Source organism: Chelon labrosus (assembly GCF_963514085.1).
Source record: "Chelon labrosus genome assembly, chromosome: 10".
Taxonomy (NCBI): Eukaryota; Metazoa; Chordata; class Actinopteri; order Mugiliformes; family Mugilidae; genus Chelon; species Chelon labrosus.
In genome coordinates, this window is record NC_140360.1 from 12,682,786 (window position 1) to 12,707,037 (window position 24,252).

General features: G+C 43.3%; 1 protein-coding gene across 5 annotated transcripts in view; it reads left to right on the forward strand.

The window, feature by feature from the left end:
* The first annotated feature begins 693 nt into the window (after nucleotides 1–693).
* fmnl3 (formin-like 3) overlaps nucleotides 694–24,252 on the forward strand; it is a 30,835-nt gene continuing 7,276 nt past the window's right edge. For 4 of the 5 annotated variants that reach the window (XM_084554334.1, XM_084554335.1, XM_084554336.1 and 1 more), the window contains exons 1-17: nucleotides 694–1,227; nucleotides 13,833–13,916; nucleotides 14,040–14,120; nucleotides 14,551–14,627; nucleotides 17,001–17,084; nucleotides 17,494–17,640; nucleotides 18,547–18,655; nucleotides 18,813–18,889; nucleotides 19,294–19,387; nucleotides 20,741–20,815; nucleotides 21,043–21,153; nucleotides 21,235–21,384; nucleotides 21,985–22,086; nucleotides 22,288–22,627; nucleotides 22,967–23,065; nucleotides 23,157–23,281; nucleotides 24,018–24,220. In XM_084554334.1, the coding sequence (XP_084410460.1) occupies nucleotides 1,114–1,227; nucleotides 13,833–13,916; nucleotides 14,040–14,120; nucleotides 14,551–14,627; nucleotides 17,001–17,084; nucleotides 17,494–17,640; nucleotides 18,547–18,655; nucleotides 18,813–18,889; nucleotides 19,294–19,387; nucleotides 20,741–20,815; nucleotides 21,043–21,153; nucleotides 21,235–21,384; nucleotides 21,985–22,086; nucleotides 22,288–22,627; nucleotides 22,967–23,065; nucleotides 23,157–23,281; nucleotides 24,018–24,220 (2,072 nt within the window). In that variant the 5' untranslated portion in view covers nucleotides 694–1,113. The remainder of the gene's footprint in view (nucleotides 1,228–13,832; nucleotides 13,917–14,039; nucleotides 14,121–14,550; nucleotides 14,628–17,000; nucleotides 17,085–17,493; nucleotides 17,641–18,546; nucleotides 18,656–18,812; nucleotides 18,890–19,293; nucleotides 19,388–20,740; nucleotides 20,816–21,042; nucleotides 21,154–21,234; nucleotides 21,385–21,984; nucleotides 22,087–22,287; nucleotides 22,628–22,966; nucleotides 23,066–23,156; nucleotides 23,282–24,017; nucleotides 24,221–24,252) is intronic. The other variant, XM_084554337.1, reaches the window with a different exon arrangement.

Here is a 24,252-nt window from a genome sequence, read left to right on the forward strand (position 1 = left end):
ACCAGATGATAGAGGGGCAGCGGAGCTCATTCTCCAACAGACTGATCCAGCTCTGCTTCCACAGTGAACGCTATAGGAAGTCATGCATACCATTTTCAGTCCAGTTGTACAACAACTCACCTTTCTGTAAAAGATAACTCCATGTTATTCAAGTTAATGGACACTATTGCACCTTACTGTCATCCCTGTGTATATAATATATATTCTTCTGTCTCTGTTTCTTGTACATTTGTTCATATGCTAATTTGTGCATTTTTACTTATACTTTTTATATTTTATTTTACTACATTTTATTTTACTTATTTATTATTACTAATTTACTATTATATACTTATTATTTTACTTTATTTTATTTAATCTTTCTTTTATCTGTGGTTCTTAAGAGTATTTTTTATGTGCAACTAATCTACTGTGACCAAACAATTTCCCTTGTGGATGAATAAGGTTTATCTAAATCAGTCTAAATCGTGTCATAGCCGCGCCTCGCCACCAGGTGGCGGTAAAGCGCCTACAAACCACTTCTTCCTCTGGCTAGGTGTCGCCTACAGATGTGAGGGGCGGGGAGAACAGATGAAATGATTGACGTTACTTCGTGGCCAATGGGAGCGGCTCCTCCTCCAGCTGTGGGCGGGACCAGAGAAGAAAACCAACCCAAAGAACTTAATCAGGATCACACAACAATAATGAATGGAAACACGTCGTGGCCAAGAAAGTTGAGCAGCAACTAAAAAGTAACTATCGGTCGGCGTTTGAAAGTTATCTATTTAAGGAGGCTGAAATCTGTTTATGGAGTGATGGATTGGCACGGCAAATTAGAAACTACTTTCTGGAAGAGAAAGCAGCTGTACTTTTGTAGTAACTTTTGAATGTTTTGAAGGGAAACTACAGTGGAGGACACTGTAAACCTAAACGCCTTATTGAGGGTAAATGGCATTTTGGGACAGTAACACAGCGCTGTCAGCTTTTCATCTCGGTTCGTGGATTATTTGGATTAATCCGTGAATGAAACCGTGGGAATATTTTTATTTTATTTTTTAAAAAACTTGGATTATTACCACTGAAACACTCTGAAGGATTGCAAGCTGACAAGAGGATATCAATACTGCAAGAAAAATGGGTAATATAGAGAGTGTAGATGGCCAGTCGGAGATGAAGCATCACATCATGCCTCTGAAGGTGCCCATGCCTGACCCCACCGAGCTGGAGGAGAAATTTGCCATCGTTTTGGTGAGCTATAATTAACTCAATTTCAAAGAGGCAGCTGTTATTTCACTTTTTTTTTTTCTATTTACTTAAATCACTGTGATTGTCTTCTGCACTGCCCCTCTAAGACAAGCATCCACGATCGTTTGTGTTTATTGAAATGTTCCTGGGTTTAAAGTGTTCCACTTCTGTGACTTTACCGTCCATTACGAGCCTGTGATGTATTAAATGAACAAACCTGTGCCGTCCCGCCCCTCATTCTCCGCCTGCTGTCCCCCCTCTCTCCTCTCCTGCGGTTCTTTTGTCTCCCCTAAAGTCAGACAACTCCTCGTTTGGCTGAAGTGGCAAATACTGCGCGCTGCACGGTGGGAGTGTGTGGGGGGAGAGTGTTTCTTCCCTGCAGAGAGGAAGGTCATTATACTGTATATATCCTTCACGGAGCATTCTCCGTCTGGGTTTATTTAGATGAGTGTTGTGTGTGTTTTTTTTTTTTTTCATTCGCTGCAGGCGAACCATCTGAAAACAACATTTTCTGAATTCCCCCAAAACTCCCACACCCGAAGAATCCTCCCCTCCCCTCGTTCCTCCCTCTCTCTCTCTCTCTCTCTCTCCCTCCACATCGGGCTGGAGTTGAGCTGTTTGAGCGCTTTGTGATAATGAGCACACTAGTCGACACCCACTTTTACCGTCTATCAACACAGTCAAGTGAGGATGACAGAGACTTGACATTTTTGCGTCAGGGGGAGATTTTTTATTTCTGCGCACACTCTGCGCAAGAAGGGAATTTACAGACATGCTCTCGTTTTCACGAATAATCATGTGTACTTGGATTGGCTTCTGTGTCAGCCGGTTATTATTCACTCCAAAGTAAAGGTGTCCCACCTATGAGGGAAAATTAACCAGTGAGCACATTTGGAAGTTTACAAAAATAGCCTGTGATTCCCAGTGAATCATAAGGCGTTCTGATATAAGTCCAGATATTAAAAGCCCCAAATCATAGCATTTTGTTTTGAAGTGTGCCAGAGTTCTTGAAAATACAAATACAGCTTAATGCAAATCAGTCATTACTTGACATGAGAAACACGAGGTTGTGGTTTTACATGGGGGTTTGCGTGCTAGCCTATTTTTCTGTCACAAGCGTTTCCTGGAGCCTTGTTGTCACTCTAAGTTTACCAGGCAACCGTGTGAAAGCTTCACACTTTGTTAACCGGGCAAATGCAGAACCGGCCTTCTCATCATCTCACTCTCGATGAGGACGCCAATAAACCAAAACTTTAGATGGGGTGGTAAAGAGAGGGATAAATCAGTCTTTGGTTGGGCTGCAACTAACTGGGTAATATAAACAGTGAGGCCAAGAGAGGTCACATTGCTTCATTTAAAGGCCAGAAGGATTAGGAACTGTCTTGAATCTCTTCTGATCGTTGGGCAGTGTCAGAGACAATGTTCCTGTCCCCCCTCCAAAAAAATGGCAGTTTTACATTGAGTAATGTTTAGTCACACTGTATTATTCATCGGCCTCTTTAAGGATGAAACAGAAACGTATATCTTAGTAACATTTCCTCTGCTTGTTGCTGTGTTACAGTGTGAGTAATCCAGACAGCCACAGAGGCATAGCGTTAAAAAGTCAAGGGTTTTTCTTTTCAAACTTAGTCAACATACCTGTTTCTTTCAGTCTTTATTTTCCTTGTCAAACAGTAGCATCGCCATTTCTCACGGGTGCTTATTTTATGCTCCTCACTCCACATATCAACATAACCACACCCAGCCTCCTCTCTCAGCTGTTTAAGACCTTAATTACAGCATCAAGTGCCAGAGAGCTGGGATCCTTCGCAGCATTACTCACACAGTATCATTCTTGGACACTTCGTGGACCCTCCATGTTTCTGGAACGAGGCCATTATTTTGCCTGCCAGAACCATCATCGGCCGCAGATTAAGGGCCCTCATATGAAGAGACTGGCACAGCAAGAAGCCTTTCAGCCCCTGCTTGTTGACTGCTGTGCTTAATCTCAGCTATTATGACAATTATGCACTGTACTACACTGTAAGCGCCGTCGTGACAGCTCAAGCCAGGTCACAGCGATAACTTCTTTTGCAAGTGGGCGGTTATAAAAGGACAGTTTAGATGAGAATACGTTTTTTCCGTGTGGCTGAGGGGTGAATCATTCAAAAAAAGATTTGTAGCTGTCACATTTCTCAGAAAGAAAGACTGGGAACTTCTTTTTTATTTAAAAAAAAAAATTCCTGCCTAGAGAGGAGCAGTCTGTAGTTGTATGACTACCCTGCAACACAAAGCCAGTCCCTGTTATTATGCTCAGTGGTGCAGAGCAGATGATTCCTATGCATGGAGCTGTAGACTCAACAGTTCAGTTGTGCTTTTGAGTGGGAAAAGTTTTCAACCTCTCTAACCCTGCCCCACACCACCTCAGAATAGTCCCAGATTTCCTTTACTTTGTGAGAAAGAACAACATGCGTGTGTATTTTAGCGTCCTTATCAGACAATGGTCTTCTTTCTGCCCTGCTTGCCTTTAGTTTCGAGATAAAGGTACATCAAAAGCTTTGTGGTTTGGGCTTTTCAGGAAGACAAGGCCGTGGCTTTGCTGTCGGGCAGTGGCCAGGGATCTGGGTGCTCCTTCAAAAGTATCATGCCATCCAGTGTGTGCCAAACAAACTCTGAGACATTGCCTTTTCTAAATTGAGCGCATTTGTTTCTTCAGGGTTTGTTAGCAGAGGCATAACTGGCTTCATCGCAGCTTCCATAAATGGATATTTTGAAATGGGTAATTTCCCCTCTTCTGGTCCACCGTATTTCCTGTGGCGTGATGACACGCTGTTGCAAATGGATGTGTCTGCATCTGCGTGGTGGAACTGCCCACCCTCTCTCAGACACAGCACACAGACGTCCCACTGGAATGACAGCAGCCCATGATGATGTCATGGGTGCAGCAGACTTCGCCGGCGTAATATCCCTGGGCTAATGACTTTAGCAGGGTCGCTCTATTGTAGATGGCCGAGGGCAGTGGAGGAGGGGGTTAGCTCCGACTGCTTTATGCGGTTTGCTAATAAAATGCCTGGGTCAGGTCTGACCGGCAGCATGTGCTAAATGCATCATCTCGCTCCTTCTCTTCTCGTCTCGTTTGTCCAGCGTCCTCAGACACAGCTCTGTCTGGAAACATCCGCCTGGCATTTACTTCCTTCGTTTTACTGGGGAAATTGTATTGTACCCAGTGGTCGTTGTGGCTGGTTTGCTTTACAGTGAGAACAGTGAGACTCTGCATGCTGGTGCATAACATACCATTATCTAAGCTAGCAATAAACATGCTGCTTGACCGACTAGATGCATCCAGCCCATATTAATTAACCCTTATTAATTATTGGCCATTTTGATAGTTTTGTCTCTATTCTCTCTTTGCCCTGATAGCTCTTACTTATTCTTGGCTTTGTGCGATTCCAGATGGAAGTGGAACCTCTCATTTACTCACCCAGTCAGTGTTTCCTACCTTCCCTTTCCCCGAATTCACTCTCTCTGTGGGCCCGCGCTACAGAATAACTTTCTCCATATGACTCTGTCCTTATGAAAACGATGTGAGGTGAGTGAGTGGCATTTCAAAGCCTGGGATCCTCAAAGCTCCAGGGCCGAGCACCAATCCGCTGCCGGATTCCTGCGGCCTCGTCAGGGCTGAGGCCACAGGAGAACTCAAAGAAGGAAAATTTGCTTTGAACTGGCGGCCTGCCACTGTTCATGGTTGTAATGACTTTACCAACAGCACACACATATTTAAGAGCTGTTACAGGAGCAGCGTAGGATTGTTTTCACCGCTTGATTGCACTGGAAACCTTCCTAAATGATTCCTCTGACTATGCTAAACTCACCGCACATCTTTTCTGCTCTGACATCGAGTTGCATCATGCATGGATGTGTTTTTGCAGCTTTTTCGTTTGATTGTTCGAGGAGGAGGTCTCCAGATTAAGCGGCAGCGAATGTTGGGAAAACTGCAGATGGAGAGGTTAGCGTTATGTCAGTGGCAGTGAAATCAGACGTGCTGACAATGTGACTCCAGCGCCCTGTCTGACATCACCGTTTCTTGATGGCTGAAGTCTAAAGAAAGCTGTTGTGTCTGCTAGATGCAGCTCAAGTGGAACTAATGGAGTCAAGCTGTGCGATGTGTTTATTGGACGTGAAAGCCTAAATCATTTTTATTTGTTTAACGGCGGTTGCAGTTTTTTGTATGCGCCTGATTTGTCCGCCGCTCTCGTTTTCCACGCAGCCCCTCGTTTCTAAAAGGGGAAAATGTGTTTGTCGCGTCACTTAAGTTGAGCACGTACATCTGGCTCAGCCACCCACCGCTGTGTCCCAGGAAGGGGGGGATTATGGGAGCGCACACACAGAGTTAACTTGGTTTTAGAGCTGCAGTGAAGGCTGAAGGGGGGTTAGCGCAAGGCCGTCCACCTGGCTCTGTCTACCCTCAGGCTGCAATTCTCCAATCTGTGCTGGGTTTTATGGCCAGTTTCAGTGCTTCAATACTTATTTTAAAAAGCAAAGGTCAAGTTAAGGACCTTGACTGAAATGATGGCCTCGTACCTTGTATGTTATACCAACAGTTAGGGTATTTTCTAAAAGGAATAGTTGATATTTTTGGAAATGCGTTTTCTGAATGCCGCCAGTTTTAAGTATATATGATAAATGTGAACCCACAGCCAGCAGCTGATTAGATTAGCTTAGCACAAACACTTGAAATCAGGGGAAGAAGTCAATCTTGCAAGTTAAAAAAAACAAAAAAAAAAACAGGCACGTCTCACACATTGCATCTCCTCTCTTTGTAGTCTGTAAAAACAAAAGTCAAGTCAGATCAGTGCCAGACAAGTGCTTTTAAGACTGACTGTTTTCAGTCTTAATGCCAAGCTAACCAACTGCTGGCTGTAGCTTTAATTTAGCAAACTCCCTGCAACAGGAAAGTAACTATATGTAAATGTCAAATGATTCCTTTGAGAGGCCGGCAAAAAGCTGAGCAGTATTTTGTTCTCCCGGCCTTAGGAAAAGCAATTCTGAGACATTAGTTGTGTGTTCACATCATTTAAAACGTGACTTCTTGCGTGCATGTGTTTTGGTGCATCTGTGTGTTAGCGGGGGTTTTCATGCGGCTCTAATGCAGCTGCAGCAAGGTTGGAGAAGTGGTTTCCTCCCCGGTACAAAGGGGAGTCTGTCAGTCAGTGTTGTTTTAGAAATGGAGGCCTCATCCCCTGGTGCCTTTTGTGCCGCTACTCTCTTTTTTACGTGAATGCTGTAAGCCTGTTTTAAAGAGCCAGCGGATCCTGCCTCTGGTATACGTTAGTGACGTGATGTAATTATTTCCCATGTCAATCTTAGATCACAGTGCCGTTTCTTTTTTTGCCAACTTCTGCTTCTGCTTCTGTATTTCCAAGTCACACTTCGGGGTCATATTGAAAAATTTGGATGGGACTTTTTAAGACTTACTGTATGATGTCATTTGGAAATTCAGAGAATCTTTAGTTTTTTTGGTTTCACTTTTACTATCACCACTTCTCCCTTCAACACAGACCAAGGTGAAAAATCTTTATAAGGTTCATCTCTTTCCAAACTTTTAACATTTCTTGTGGCGCTGAGGCCCAAGAATGCTGATGTTTAAAGGGCCTGGCTGCTGTGAGTTATTGAGGCATTCATGTACCTGCATTCCCAGCATTCCATGTGTATATCTCATGTTGGCTGGGGCTTCCCTCGACCCCACACGGACGCACGGAGGAGAACAAACAGGATGTTCGCCACAGAGGAAAGAACAAATACCTCGGATTCGTGATCAGTTGTAGTATTTATTTATAACGTACTCCTAGCCTCGCAGATATCTTTGTTTGTGTCCACATTTCCTGGATACAGTCTTACAGAAAACACAAATACATGGTACACTATCAGACAGTAGGTGGGATTGCTCCAACAGGTTTACGTCACTGTTGTTTTAGAACTCAAAAACATCCCAGATAAGAACATGTAAACATGTGTGCATTTCAAGTTTGCTCCCTTCTCAAGCTTTTTGGAACATCTGGCTTCAGATGGACCTTGAGCTCAGGACACTTTCTTCTTTATCTCAGGCTTCGGCCGTTAGGATCAAAGACGCCTGTGATGACAGCGATGTGTAGCCTGAACCCAGCTATCGCTGCTGCCCATCACCGCTACATGACTGGTTAAATAAACGCATCAGTGAATGTGTTCTGGAAGTCAGGTCTTGATTTATGAACTGAAACTTGCATGTCATCAACTTCCCGTCAATATGTGGAAAGTCCATTTGGTTTTAGTTGTAGAGAGTGAAGGGAAAATTGTTTCTCTGAACAGGGCGCCGCAGAGGTCACGCACCCAAAAGATGAAAGTCAATGGCTGAAGAGAGGGAAGTTTAAAGACAGTTTAGGCTGGAGAAGGGAAGGCTATGGACAAGTTTAGGTGTTAGAGAAGTGGTAACACCACAGCTGTAAACAGCTGCCTTCAGCTGTTGAAGAGAAAGTTTTGACTTGTGGCCATTTGTCTGCTCTTACATGTAATTAACACACGAAAAGCCAAACATCAACATCGAACATCCACCTTCTGAAGCTGAAATATGACAATCAACAGCTTTTGTCAGTTCTGTTTCCTTAACGAAATATATTTTGCCGTCAGACTTAAAACTGGTCAAATGTGAAAATGTTGTTTGGGGTCGTAGGAACAGATTTATTGATAATAAAATTATCTCTATTTTCTACACCAGTCTGTACTTCACTGTCATAAGGCGTATACATAATAAGGAATGAATTGAAGTCAATTATGTTTGAGTCATTTGTATTACAGTGTTTTCACTTAGCTGACATGCTTCAGTTTTCATGAGGTAAGAATGCGGTCCGCCTGTTGACATCACATTTACACATAAATGAGTTGCACTGCCCTACCTGTTATGTTAATGGGTTATTAAACAAGCTCTTAACTGAGCTTGTTCGTATTTGCTTTGTAAACAAGGATCAGCATCAGGAGGAGAAGACAGGGAGGGGTACTGATCCCCAAGAAAACTCATCTGCCCTGCGAGAAAAACATCCCTCCCTCTCCGTGCCTCCTATCTTCAATCTCTGTGTCTGGGAGGACTGGTAGCGTCTGCTTTGTTGGCCTCTCCCTGCATCTTTGTGCAGGACTCATGCTTTGTTGTGGTTGCCAGGTTAGGGTTACCTAACTAAAGAGCGATAGGGCGATCGAGTGTCCGCTCAGAGAAAGGGGGCCAGTGTTTTCTCACACTCTGCTCCGTTGCTTTTGGTTCATGCGAAGCTTTACCTGGGAGCTGGAAAATCACCTGCAGTTCATTCGTGCATGCAGAAAAACACATCGTCGGAGTGGATGTGCAGAAATCACGCACGCACACACTCGTATCACACGTAACAGCTACAGCACAAACCTAAAATTACTCAGTGCAGCCTCTGGTTTCCCGAAGAGTTAAGGAAGTCCTTGCAGCTCCGTGACGACAGCTAAGCCTCTCATCCTGTCTCCTCTCATTGTGTTTCAGTACCAAGGAAAAGCAGGAATCCAAACAATGGCAACGACAGCGACAATCATTAATAAAAAGCCAGTGTAATATGTAAGACTCTGTCATAGATTGAGTCACGATTATGTTTACCATGAATGATGTCATTCAGAGAGGTCGTCTGGCTTGATGAGCTCCACTTTATGTACTCACAATCTCCTATAAGTGTAAGCGACATGTACAGTATGTCAGACAGACATCCGGTCTTTCCCAGCGTTTTTTTTTTTAAAGGGCGCATTCAGTTATTAATTTCTCTTCTTCTCTGTTTTTTCCTGAAAGAGATATTTATCTTCAACTATATCCAGACATTTCTTGTATAGTTAGCAGCTGGTGCATCACTTTCCCTTATAAACTACGCTCAGTTAATATGCTTGAAGAAAACATAGTCGTGCCAAATCCCATGCAGTGTTCGTTGAGTACTCCTGGAACAATAGAGGCTGCAGTGTTTAGTTTGCATTAAGAAAAAATTAACTTGGTTTTTGTTTGCTATAGTAGTTGGTTTTGCTTGGCCCTATATGAAGTGATTCACTCAGGACTCACACCTGAAATATTTGCGGGCAGATTAGATACGCTGCAACATTAACCTTTGCTGAGGTTAGATTATTGTTCGTGAGTCTTTCCACGCTTCAGCTGCAATAAATACACTAAGCTGCTATGCTTAATCCCCTTCTTAAGTTTAATGTCCTGATGCTCTCGTGGAATCTTAAGAAATGTGCTTATACATAAACAGGACAGGTGCTTTGTCTACTACAATAGTGTTTTGCTGACCTCATTTCATTGTTGTATCTGGCCTTGATTATGCTGCCGTGACAGCTTACAGTCAAGATGAGCCGCAGGTCCAGTCTGCCTGGACCCCGCCCGATGAGCAGACTGTTGTGGGGTAAAAAGCTCTGTCTGGACCTCCGTGTCTGGACTGTCCAGCGCGCTGAACTCCTTAGCCACCCACTCCTTTCCCTGTGAGATGATGATAGCTAAGTCTGGCCCCTGTAAACCTATCAAAATAGATAAAAAAACACAGACACTGCATTGCCAGCCCACAGATAGGGCACGAAAGAAAGAACCACTCCCCTCAGCGCTCAGTAGAAGGTGTTTAATTCACGCCTGACTTACACTGGACAAGGCAAATCACAATAGCTTTTTTATCTCATTGTGTGATGCACGCAAAAGGCCCACTTTGCATGGACTTATAACACACAGCATTCACATGGGCCAGATTCAGAAGCATACACATACAATGCATTTTAGAACAGCGTTACCATAAAAGACTCCACAAAAGTAAAAAAGAAAGTTGTTTTATAATATAATTTAAGACAATTAACTTTAGTATTGTGTAAGAATAATTTAGTCTGGTGCATGGTGGTGTTATATTGTATCCTAACTGACCAAATGTCACCCTTCCCCATTTGTATCTCTGGGGGCATCTGGCTGGAGTTGCAGGTCATTAACTCAACTCCTGGCTAATTGTAAATCAGCTGGGATCAGGGCTCTTTCCAGCGGAGCGCAGATGAAGTTGCCCCCCTTTGACTCCGATCTCTGAAGTGACCGTGGGTTGAGTGCTCTGCTGAGTCCTTGATAGCTCTCCTGGACTCTCCTTAACCTGTAACACGACCCCATGAACTACTTTAACTGCTGAGGTTTTAAAACCTCCGTCTTCTTTGTTAATGGCTCGAATTTCACAAATGTTTTTTTGGAATTTATACCCTCATAGTTGGCCTGGGCTAGTCCTGCTTTACAATATCCCCCTTACTTTTTTATATTTTTTCGCCTTTACCAATTGTGACTCTGTTTTCACAAGAAGTTCATTTTTTTTCCCACTTTTGTGTAATCTTTTAATCCTTGTGTTAGATAAAAACAAAAAATACTGTAAAGTGGCCACTATAGTTTTTCTGAGCCCCAAAATAAAAGTTTTTTAGTCCAAAAAATCCAATTAATTCAATTTTCTGTGAGTTTTGTGCAAGAGATTTCTACATTGTATTTTAATCTTATAATAAGTTAAACCATATTAGAGTTTAATAATAAACTGATGACTTTCAAGTGGTTCTGTTTGACATTGAGGACCAGTTGATTTGGGAGATAGCAGTGATAATAGAACCAGTTCATCTGGTTGTACAGTGTTTTTGCTTTAGACGGATTTTGCTCCACACAACACCAGAGGCAGGCCATACACTGACCCTGCCCACCAGCCATTGTTAGCGATTTTCTGTGAGGGGAAAAAAAAAAAAATAGCTCAAATGTCAAAGGATGGGGAATGGCACAGCACGGAATCAAAACAAAGCTCCACACTGAATCCTTTGTCGATCCAGTCTCAGGTCAAACAAGGAAGGCCATGCCGGGGGAGACAGTATGTGGGCAGCAAGGCAACACAACAAGCACCAAACATTTTTGCCGTATTTGTAGTATTTTTCTTCTAACATGTGTCCGTCAACCTTCCCAAAAAAGTAGAAGTATGTGAGCTACTTCTCCCACCCCCACAAAACAACTACTTCTTTTAGCTTCTTATAAACACAGGAAGCGCAAGATAGTATCACTGTGGGAGAAAGTGAAATGAAATTAGCTAAATTGGGTTACTTGGCTCAAATTACCCAAATCTAGTCAGAAAGGAAACCTCCGCTCTGCTTTTTTTCTCTCTTTTTTTTTTTATACCCCCGCTATCATTCATGCAAACATTTCAGTCGGTTTTTAACAGTTTTGGCTTCGCTCACATCTGCGCAGTGTCTCACCTGTATTTGTTTACACTACCTGAGGCTCAAACTGACAGACGGACGATCTTAAACAGTCTTTAGTGTGTCTTCTTTGCTCATGATGACTTCTCAGTGAGCTGGCTGCAGGAGCTCCTGTGCATTTATCGACCATCCTTTTAATCCTTTACTTATTTTAGCTCATAATGAATACTTTTATAACTGAAATAATCAGTTTAGCTACAGAGAGGGGCAGGTTTGGGGTTTATTTTTTGCTCCTTACCAAATGGATGAATATCTGCGTGTGCATCTGGTCTGCACGTTCTCCAGTAATTCCGAATTAAATTACTACAAAAGGAGACCCTGCTCTTTGCCTGTTTGCCCCACGGTCCTACTTTAGTATGCATGACTGACCGAGAAAACAAAAGGAAGCGGGCTTTGGGGCTGGACAGATGCTGGGGCAGATAGCCAGGCTTATTTCTTTGTTTTTTTTCATTTACCACTTGGGTGTTTTGTGTCAAAACCAAGCCTAAAGAACATAATCTGCAGTGAATTAAAAGTATCCGCTTGGTTAAATTGGTGCTTCTAAGTCTTTACTTCATTGTGAAAACAAAACAAATGTCATTTCACTTAAACTTAGGTGGATTCTTTACGGAAAATTGGGCTGTAGTCATTGATTATTGTCATTATTGTCATCATTTTTCTCTTGAAGATAATAAAAAAATCCCGATATTCCAAAACATTTAGTTTACAGTAACATACAGAACATGAAATAGTTAAAAGGAGACATTGAAGAGTCTGGATCCAGAAAATGTTTGTCATTAAATAAATAGGTAAGGAGTTTTCTTGTGATGATATTATTTGTTCAACTGGCTTTTAATCATCAACAAAAAGCACAAAGCCAATTAGATCTGTCAGTCGTTTTGTAGAAAAATCCCAGACTACGTATATCCAGCAATAATTCAACTGCTTTTCTTTTTTCTTTTTCTTTTTTAAATTAAAGGCAGCTACGGGTGGGAGATTTGACTCTCCACTTCCGAGTGTGACCTTCCTTAAGACTGTGTTGTAGGTAAAATTTCTCCCATGAGAATCAGAGGAGTAGAGGAGGTCAGACACCAGAGAAAATTTACTACTATAAACTACAACTATAAACAAGACACATTCCTCCTTTAATTCTGAACATCTGGTATGCATGTTACTGCTTTTTTCTTCTGCGTGGGTGTTTTTTTTTTTTTTAGGTTAGTCCAAATGTAAAATCTTGGCACAGCTTTCGACTATACTTCTAGCCTGCTATGGCTTTGTCGTACACCTCTTTTGGTTTGGCTTTTTAAAAAAGTTTTAAATTGCCACTTTAAAGTTGTTGAGTTTGATTTTGAGTGTGTCTCATGATTTATGATTAATTTAAGGTGAAATCAGCGAAGCCTTTGCTTCCACCCTCTGTCCTCACTAGACGGGATGATTCATGATATGCTGACAGAGTGAGCAATGTAGTCCTGATGTGGAAAACCTATTTTGATAAACTCACGTGTGATGTTCCAGCCCCTCAGTCAAAACCGGTGACTGAGCGGTTGTCATAGGAATGAGAACGTATAGGTTTTTTCCAATGAATGAAACACTGGAAAAAAATGCCTCTGTGAGCATCACATCTGGCCACGGAGGGGTTTAACAAGGCATGGTGTCGCTGGCTGAGTTATAGTCGCAGGTTAAATGTCAAGCGGACGGGCTGTTTGTGGTTTTGCTTATGGGATACTGTTGATGCTGGTGTAAATGAGGGCTCCCGGTTCAAAAAAGTCCCACGCGCCTCTTCATAGAGAATCGCTGAGGTGGTTAGTTTCAGGGGCTCACAAGCTCCCTCTTATTGTTGCGCTTCCTCATTTTTAAGGACTCCATGTCACCCACTGTTTTCAAGCGTCTGTGAAGGAAGTAATAAGTCAAAATTTGTGACATACAGTTTGTTTTTCATCTTACAGTCGTCACAAGAATGTCTGAATGCTCCGGCCAAATCAGGGTTCAATGTGAGCCCAGTAAACCGGCCACCTCAGGACATCTCATGTGGCGTTAAAGTGTTTTTATGGCTGGTTTACATGACTGGTCTGGTAATGGGCTCGTACTCTGATAGCGGCTCGTTGCCTTTAAAAGCACTGCGGTGCCTGAATGATACTCAGACTCGAGAGTGCACAGGAGATACGGATCATGTCCTGCAACAGGATGCTGAAAGTCAACACAGGAAGTGAGGTCATGGTGCAAGTCCCCAACATTTTATCCTGTTCTTTGCTTTTGGCGCCTCCAATCACTGACACTCACCAAATCACAGCTGCTATAAATAGTCAAATAAACCAGGGGCGGGGGGATTAAAATGCGTTGCCACAAATGAAACTAATGCCCACGTTTTATATTTTCAGAATTCTATGAACCTGCCTCCAGACAAAGCTCGGCTCCTCCGACAATACGACAATGAGAAGAAGTGGGACCTGATCTGCGACCAGGTGAATTCACCCAACGCCAAACCTTCACTGACACTGTCCACATGTCCTCACAGCTCACTCTGCACCAACACAATGACCACGGCAGACTCCCATTACATTTCTTGCTCTGTTGTGTGTCTTCAGGAGAGGTTTCAGGTGAAGAATCCGCCTCACACCTACATCCAGAAGCTGCGAGGATACTTAGACCCTGGAGTCACACGAAAGGTGAGGCTGTGCAAATGATCTTATAGTGGCCCGCTTAAAGGGGAACTCCGTCAGTTTTTGCACATCAAAGTCCATTCGCGGGTCTTTTTAGCACAGAATGTGTGGGAAGTTGTATAGGGTAAGTGGTGGCTCCAGAGGGAGTTCAGTGAAATCTGATAAACTGCCTCCGGTGACGTCCCTTCAGAGTTTGAAAATGAAGGCTGATGCTCCTCAGCTACTCGCATAACACCCTGAACTCTGACTAAACTTTCATTAGTCCTGTTGCATTGTGGGTGTTGTAGGCACCAGGTTTTGACAAGGAAGACGAACTCATCAGCCCGACAGTGATATATGAGTGCACCATTAAATAGGTGGATTACTTGTAACTGCTTGTTAAGTAAAATGTTAATATTTATGAATCTACAACAAACACTCTGCTTTCGTCCTACAGAAGTTTCGAAGGCGTGTGCAGGAATCCACAAAAGTCCTGCGGGAACTGGAGATATCACTGAGGACAAACCACATTGGGTAATCAAGTCTTATCGCTTTTCCGGTGCATTAGGCAGATCTGCTTCTTGGTGCACAATGCTCGAGGAAGTCGCATTATTGTTTTCCCCCTGTAAAGAATATTCCTTTGTGTGTTCCTGCTGCTGTAGGGACCCACAGCTCTTTCTGGTGCCCGTATCTCCCCCATTGTTCTAACTTGCCAAGCTCTGCAGCTCCACTTCATAGAGCTGCTCCTCATAATGCCCAGATGGTAGCCATTGTGCTGCCTCGTCCACTCCCCCATAGTGTTGAGCAGGAAGCTTTGTTGTGTATGCCAGAGGGACAGGAAGCCTGCCTGACCATTGCTGAACTCTGTGAAAAGCACAAGAACAAACACAAGGATGCTTCTATGTTTACACATTTTTCACATAGCAAAGCAAACATTTTTTGTATAATTTTCTTCTCATATTTTGTCACACGATTGAACCCTGCACGCTTTCCTCCCCCATGTGCCGAAGGAGTGCCTGGTGCTTTTTTTTTTTTTTAGCCCTCTGTGTTGCAGACATGATCCTCGAATCCAGTGTCACACAGTTGTGCATTAAAAGCTGCTGCCGCCAAGTTCCTAAACCAAAATGAAGCGTGTAAAACGGCTTTGATTTTCCATAGTGTCCACAGAGCCCCATGAATAACTCAAATAGTATTAGGCTTCATCAATAAATGTCGGTTTCAGCGCGTTTCCCAGAAAGACTCGCAGGCGAAGGAAAAATGAGGACTATTTTCAGAAGACGTTTTGTGGGTGGGATTAAGTGTAACAGATGCTGGGATATTGTGTGTGTCTGAATCCTCGGCCCTTTCTGCCGTGTTATTCCTGAGATTGCCAAGAAAATCTGAAATAGCAACTGGTTGGAAAGAAGGGAGGAAAGAGTGAGGGGTCACAGGCAAGGAGGGATGGGGAGGGACAGGAAACTGATGATCAAGCCCTCCTCCTTGTGTCTCCCCTCCTCCTCCTCCTCCCCTTCCCTCCTGCAACCAGTCTCGTTTCTTTGTTCGCTTCCCTCTGTTCCTGTACTCACCTCTCTTCCCCTCTCCCTCCCTCCCTCCCTCCTTCCCTCCTCTACTTTGAGGGTCTTGATTGGTTTCCTGTCTGACTTACCATTGGCTGACTGGCAGTCTGTCATCAGAACCAGCATTTCGAGACTATTTTAAGAACCTTTTACCCCAATTCCGTTCCCCCTGCAGTTCCCTGAAGAAGTGTGGGGAGGAGGTGAAGGGGGTCTGTGGGGGAGGCAGACTAAATACTGTTGAGTGTCAGGGCTTCAACCTGAGCCCGGCTCTTTTAGCCATATGCCCTCCACATTCTTTCTCTCGCTGCAATGGGAATTCCTTTGTTTGGAGTCGTTTTTCTCCACAGAAAACTGGAGAAATTTGAAGCCTCCTCGCTCCAGTTTATTTTCCGTGGAATTCTTGCCAAGTTTTCTCAGTCTGGGGAGCGCAGACCCCCCTCAGAGATACCTTCACTAATAATTCTGGTTTATTAGAAGTTTGGCTTCACTTTTACAGTGTGGGACATCAGTTGTATTGGCTGTGATAACATTTCACTCGCAAAGTAACTGCTGAGATCTGGAAGTAGAGGTGACATTGCAATAAGTCAAATGAGGAAGAAGGATGAGGTGTCTGACAGATTGTAAATAAGATGTTCAACTAGATTATCAACCCTTTTTTTTCAACTTAGTATCTGCACATTTAAATATTACGGGAGAAAATATATTTTCAAAAGAAGATTTTGTGCAAAGAAACAGAAGTTCAAGAGGCCAACATTGAACCAGCTGATAGATGAGCAAACAGTCTGACTTCTAAATTTGTCTTTATTTTATTTTCCATATAAATTAGGTTACTACGTGTAAAAGCTATGTTTTCTCTGGCAGTAAAATGTTTACTGGACTCAATATATATATCTGTACAGATTAATACACATACCCACCCGTCCACATATTCCTGCACACGTCTGTTTCATCCTTTGCCACTGTGTTTTCACTTAAAACCGTTCAGTCATTTAGCCTCGTTTCAAAACAGCCAATGTTGCCTCAGAGTTTAAGAGAGTTGCCCCATGCCGGTAATCTGCTCTATCTGCACTTGTTTATACTTCCCTTTTGCCCCCAACTTCTTTTAATTCCATTTAAAGAACATTTTATTTTTTGTAAATACCTTTATCTATTGTTTCAGAAAGCATAGCTCTCGATAAGACAAACAAGTGGACGTTGAAAGATTAATTCTTTAAGTTGGGCCTCTAGCAAGGCCTCAGTGCAGTTATTTATCACTGCTCTCTCTGTATTATTGGATAAATTGCAGTCCTAAAGTATAAGGGTGTGTTCTTTATTTGGTGCCCTGCTGACCCTCTGTTCCCATGCATCACAGGTGGGTCAGGGAGTTCCTCAATGATGAGAACAGAGGTCTTGACGTCCTGGTGGAGTACCTCTCCTTCGCCCAGTGCGCTGTCATGTGAGTACGCACACACCTTATGACCTACACTTTTCCTTAGGAACTGGGTTGGGCAGTGGATGAAGTTGCTGACTTAACACATCGTGTTCCGTAGAGCCTGCAGTTAAACTGTTTGTGCATCTAAAAAATGTGCACTTGGCACTGTTTGGATGTGTCTGTATGCCTGGTTGCAGACTTTGCACACTGAATGTGTTTCTGGACAGATGCTACATGGTTTAGTGCTGAGCTGTAGCTTGCCTGAATGGGACAGAATCTCTGTGCTGAGCTTTATCGTGCAGCTTGTTGACAGTTCTTGTGATAACCCTTGGCTCTTTACCAAGCTGCCTCGCTGACCTAACCTCCCCCGTGCCTCTCATCTACACCCCTCTGCCTCTGTGTTGGCTCGTCTGTTTGTTCGTATGTGGCCCAGGTTGGATTTTGAGGGGCTGGAAAATGGGGAGGATGGCTTCTTGGACAAGGCTAAATCTTGGAGCAGGTCCATTGAGGATCTGCACCATTCCAGCACCCAACCCTTCTGCAATACACTGGTGCGCTCAGCCCGCCAGTCTGTCCTGCGGTATGTATCGCTGAGCTAGCTTCCCGGCTAGTCGCTATCCCCGTTGTTGCCCTGCTCTGCTAACCTTGAATTCTATAAACATGAACTTGCATGCAAACCAGTTGTCTTGGTGCTGTTTTATTTTAGGAAAATGCCTGAATGTTTGATAAGTTTTACCTCTTGTGATTTCTCTCTTGACCTCAAGGCTTTGCTCTGCACAGACTCAATCAGAAGGCGAGCAGTATCAGACATAGAAACTGAAAGTCTTTGACCTTTAGTGCCATGTGTCTTTCTTAGTTAATGGTCCTCCTTCATCTGCCCAGATGTGCATTTGCACTGTCCGCAGATGAGAGCCAGCTGTGAGCAGCAGCATATGCTGGACAGTTGCTATTCACCTCTCTCGCCACTGACACATACACACGTCAAAGAGACTTGAAATATAAGTCTGACAGGACAAAAATAGTAAAGTTTGAAATTAGTTCATAAGTTTCAGACTTTATAACATTTAGAAATAAATGCCCACAGGTTCTGTATTTGTATAAGTTCATGAAAATGTGAAATAAAATAATGACAAGGCAGGTTACAACCCTTTATAAAGAAAAGTAATGTTGATTTAAATACTGTATGTGCACGTGATGACTGTGCAATACAGTTATATAACAGAAGTTCGTGTGCACAGGCTTTAGTCTGTTGACAGAAACGAGGGAACCAGGCATCTCCCATAATGCATCTGTAACCTCAAAAGCCATCTAAGGTTTTTCTGCCAGTCTTCGTTCTCTATAATTTTCTCTCTTTGTCTCTCTCTGTTACATGCTTAAAACATGAGTCATTGGATCAGCAGATAAACTTCACAAATAAATTAAACGAGTTGAATAACCAAACTAAATTTAATTACTGGGAGACATTAACTTCTGGCATCTGTTGCAGCTATGGCACAGTTTCAAACAGCAAAACCATCAAGAACTCCCGCCTCGTGAGTCAAAAAGATGATGTGCATGTGTGCATCATGTGCTTGAGAGCAATCATGAACTATCAGGTACCAAGCACTGACACCGACACGCCACTCTGAACACGACTGTTGTGATGCACAATCCGTCATGAATATAAATGTGGAGGAAGATGTGTTTCCTGCACAGTCAAATGCTGACCACATCCTGTTCTATCTCTCTCTCTGTCTCTCTTTCTCCACACAGTATGGCTTCAATATGGTCATGTCTCATGCACATGCAGTCAATGAAATTGCTCTCAGCTTGAACAATAAGAACTCACGGTAAGAACTGAGGACCCCACCTCCATGGAAGCAGGGCTGGGTCAAACAATAGGGGAAACCCTGCAGCCAGTTAATATGATATGCTTCTCCATTCTCCATGGGGCTCGGCTTCTCTCTGAAGTTGAGGATCAGGGGCGTGTGCACAGGCTGTTAAAGGAATGTTTACTAAAGGAAGATTAGTGGTAAACCACTGGGACTGATCACTTTATAATGAAGTCTTCTTTCAATCCATATATGTTGATATTTACACCAGTTTTGAGGATTGCATGATTGCATTTTCTTATTTTGTCACATAGAGAGTTAGTTTAGGACAGATGCTACATAGTTTGGTGCTAAGCTATACTTTACCTGAATGGGACAGAATCTCTTTGTTTTGTACTGATGAGTGTCTTCTGCACTTCCAGGACAAAAGCTTTGGTCCTTGAGCTGCTGGCCGCCGTCTGTCTAGTCCGAGGAGGTCACGAGATCATCCTTTCAGCTTTTGACAACTTCAAAGAGGTGCCCTGAGCAACTTTTAAATAAAATTTAAACCATTAACATCTTAATGTGCTAAGAAATCCTGCTGACATTAATTAAATCACCAAGTCCCACATAACTCATGTCCATAAAGACATAGAGGCCCAGTGTAGAGGGTTGAAAGTTTCAGAGTCTATACTGAAGGTGTAAGCAAAGCTCTGTGGTGGCCGGTCGGAGGTTATTAGTCTCACTAAGACACCAGATGTGAGCCAACCTTGAACAATGATAAGGATCAGCTCCCTGATGGGAGGCCGTGGACCGCAAAGATTTGCTTAGCCTCTCAGTGTCTGCGTGCGCAGTCATCTAAACACCGGAACAAGATAATTACCTTGCAGTCGAAATCCCCAAAGAGACCCTAATCAACTCTCTAGTGGAAACAAGTTGGCAACTCTGTATTGGTATTTTCCAAAATTACACAATCATAAAAGGTGACAGGTCTCGCAAGAAGGCCCCCAATGGAATTCAACCACAAACATACCAGTAATCAAATATTAGACCAACAGCCACTTCCTTTTTCTTACTCTTTTTTTCCCCACAGCATTTAAAAAAACAAAAAACATTTCAGCTCAAAAAGAATGTTTTCCTTTTCATTTTCAGTAGTATTTTTTTTTGTGTAGTACACTAGAAAAAAGCTCAGTGCCTTGCTGGCTTCCCGTCCAATGAATCACGATGATAAGAATATGTGGCGGGATCAGGAAGTTTGTCGCCTAAGGTAGAAGGAGATAAATTATGGAAAAATTGAAATGTTTAATTCATTCCATCCAGAAAATGGACTACATCAGCTATCGTGCATTTATCCACTGCCACAGCTTTTTGCATGGTATAGAAGAGTGCTGCCAAATTCAAGAAGCAGCAGCTCAGGGGTTGCCATTTGGATGAACAAATTTTATCTGTCTGTCGCAGAGCTAACACAGAGAGACAGACAGCCTCTGCCACATAACTCAGTTATTCATCCGTTCATTTTCTGTAACTGCTTATCCCTCTGGAGGGTCGCAGGGGTCTGGAGTCCATCCCAGAGCTAACACAGTGCTAACACAGGCAACCATTCACACTCACACATACGGCCAATTTAGAATCACCAATGGGTGAGAACACGCAAACTCCATACGGCCTCCATAAGGCCTCACTCAGCCAGTGGATTCGAATCCAGAGCCTTCTTGTTGTGAGGCATCAGTGCTAACCACCACACCACTGTCGCCGCCTCATGACTCAGTTAACAGTTTTCAAACATCTGTGTTCAAAATCTTTTTTTTTTTTAGTCTATTTCTCGATTTCAACATTAATATTTTTGTAAATCATCACCATAGACCGAACCTTTTTTATTTTATTTTTTAGGTTTGTAAAGAAAAGCATCGCTTTGAGAGACTGATGGAGCACTTCCGCAGTGAGGAGGGAAACATCGACTTTATGGTAAGACAAATTTTGTGCTACGTATGGATGTGTGAATGTTATATATATTATTATATTAATAGATTTATCCAGTCTTAATCCAGATTGGATATCTGCAGAGTTTTTTTAATTCCAGGTGTAAATGCAAACACTCATTGAATGGATGTTCTTATCCAGATAATATATCCAGGTACAGATGTTAAAACCAGGTATAAATGGGTCCCTGTCTGTTTCCATCTGTGTTGCAGGTCGCGTGCATGCAGTTCATCAACATTGTGGTCCACTCTGTTGAGGACATGAACTTCAGAGTCCACCTGCAGTATGAATTCACGAAGCTGGGACTGGACGACTACCTGGAGGTAAGGAAAAATGTTTGAGTTAAAGTGGCCTCAGTGTGCGAACATTGTCACTAATTCTGAATCACTCTCCCCTCGTGTCAGAAATCTAAACATACGGAGAGCGACAAGCTGTCAGTGCAGATCCAGGCCTACCTGGATAATGTATTTGATGTGGGTGGGCTGCTGGAAGACGCAGAGACCAAGAATGCAGCGCTGGAGAAGGTAGATGAACTGGAGGAGCACCTGTCCCATGTAAGTGCACCACCCAGTCTGGACCACCAACACTGCTCTCTGTGGCCGTTTATGAGATTGTTGTGGTTCACGAGCTATGTACTTAACTTGGCTGTTTCTACGCAGTAATCAGAAATCTCCTCAGTGTTTGCATTTCACAAGTGGTGCAGGATAATAATTGGGTGGAGAATGCTGGAAAACACTGTGTGCGAAACAGTCTTATTATTGTTCTTGTGTTGGCCCAGTCATTCGGCGCAGTTGCCTTTGTATCCCACGCTGCTTTGCAAAGACCTTCTTCACATGGAAAGGTCGTGGGCAGCCCTGACATCATTCTTGGAATTTCATAACAAACTCTGCTCTCACGGGGCAGGAATGATGAGGGAGGACGAGGGTGAAGATTTTCGGTGAATTCCAATGTGACATGTGTAATGTAGTGAAAATCAAAACTAAAAGCTCTATCACGTTCTTGCTGAGTCACACTGCTGGGTATTTCTTACCAATGATGCAGTGTGTAAGAGGCAGTGGGAGGGAGCTGAGCTGGGAAAGATGCCCACTGTACGGATCAATTCTTGAACTCATCTCCTCTCATCTCTCTGCTGCTGTCTCCGTCTTCTTTCCCAGGTGACGGAGAAGCTTCTGGAGGTCGAGAATGAGACAATGATGAAAGTGGCTGACCTGGAGAAGCTGCTCATTCAGAAAGATAAGGACCTACAGTCAATACGGGTAAGCCGCACTCGCAATTATATAATATCGTTAGCCTTAAGGTGACATCCGAAAGGTGTCATTTACTCTGTGTGTTAGCAGTTGTGGATGCTTGTGGCTAAACTGCTGTGATAGCAAATCAGGTCACAAGGAAACAGGATGTTTCTTTAGCTTGTAGAGTCATTCTACTGTGCTCTTTATCGCCCCCTGGTGACTGCTCAGGAGACGTACGAGTCAACCAACACCCAGGTCACCACCCTGAGGAGGATGATCAAGGAGAAGGACGCCGCGTTCCAGAGGCACTTTAACATCGAGAGGCGTCTGCTGGAGCTCGAACAGCAGGGCACCATCCGTTTGCACAAGAAACCTGATGGCGACATCTCCATCGAGCCGCTGGGCGGTGCCGGGATCCCTTTGGGGGACATTGGGCGGCTGTCTTTGGGTTCAACAGCTGGGTTGACAGAACCAGGAGGGTCAGACACAAGTTTACCACCAGCCAGTGAAGCCCCTCCGCCTCCTCCACCGCCTCCGCCACCTCCCCCTCCTCTGCCTTCTGCCTCAGGTAATGGGTCGTGACTCATAGTGATTATGTCTGGTGACACATGCATGTGAAAGATGACTATGTCGACTTTCAACTCTCAGAGGAGGTCTATTTTCAGTTCTCCCTTCTGTGTTAAATCGTGCCAAGCCAGGTGACAGGTCATACCAGCGATCTTCTAACCCAGACAGGAAAGGGAAACGCAAAACTCGTTTCCTTTGTGTGCATGTGTGCGGAAAGTCCGAAATGGCTTTTTGAGAATCTTTTTCAGCTCTTTATAGCAACTTTATTTCACCAGGCTTCCATGAAATTAAAAACTGCATGTGGTGTTTTGACTTCTGTTGACTTCTACATCAATTACAGGCCCAAGTGGACAAGTCCCACCACCTCCTCCTCCTCTTGCTCCTCCTTTGCCAGATGCTTCTCACTCTCCCTCTGTCATCCTGAGCTTGGGTCTGTCAGGTGAGGAGCCCCACCCAATGATTTTTTTTTTCTGGATTTGTAATTCCACGATAAGTCGTTATTTATTTATGTATTTACGTCTTGACCACAGCTATCAGAATTAAGAAGCCCATCAAGACCAAGTTCCGCCTGCCTGTATTTAACTGGACGGCTCTGAAGCCCAATCAGATCAATGGCACGGTCTTCAACGAGATTGACGATGAGCGCGTGCTGGAGGTAAATCAAGCAGATAAAACTTCTTACACTGTTCGCATTGATGTCTCCTGTACTGAATATTAACATCCACATGATTATTATTAATCATTTAAGACTTAAAAACATCTCTTTGTAATATAGGATACATCTACAATGAGTTTCTATGGTCATAATTACTCGCATCCTGCTGTTATCTATGTTAACATAACATGCAGAAGTGAATACAAGTTTATGCAAGTGACTGCTCAATTTAAGTTGAGGAAGAGTTTCGGTCAAAAGTGCAAATGAAACAAGGCCGCCAAATGCATTCAGTACAATATATTCACTGAGAATGCAGATAATGTTTTCTTTGAATGGGAAATGTTTGAAAAAACTCATTCAACCTCCTGCACGGCAAGGAAGATGACAAAAAAGCAGGCCAGGAAAGGCGCACAAGTGTCAGATTATGGCAGCAATGGCAGGAAGAAAATAAGATGGATTGGCCTTGAGAGAGCAGTAAAACATCTCCAGGCGCGCACACAAGATATACAGAGTCAAATGATTATCTGTACAGTCAGTTGATTTTTCTTATGTTAGGCCACTCCACAGCCAGAAGCAGTCAGACCAACACATCAAGATGATCTTTTAATAAAAATATCGAGGCTTTGAGATTAATTGTGTCAGTTTATGCATTATATGATATATTTATATCATAGCAGGCCTTTAATGTTGTTGATAGTAGTATAGGATGCAAACGTAAAGTCTCCTTTGTGTGCAGGAGCTGGATCTGGAGAGGTTTGAGGAGATGTTTAAGACCAGAGCCCAGGGTCCGATTGTGGATATTTCCTGCACAAAAAGCAAGGTAGCCCAGAAGACAGTCAACAAGGTCACACTTCTGGACGCCAATCGCTCCAAGAACTTAGCCATCACTCTCCGAAAGGCTAACAAGACCACAGAAGAGATCTGCAAAGCCATAGAGAAGTATGTGCCTGCTTTAAAGTACTCTTTACACT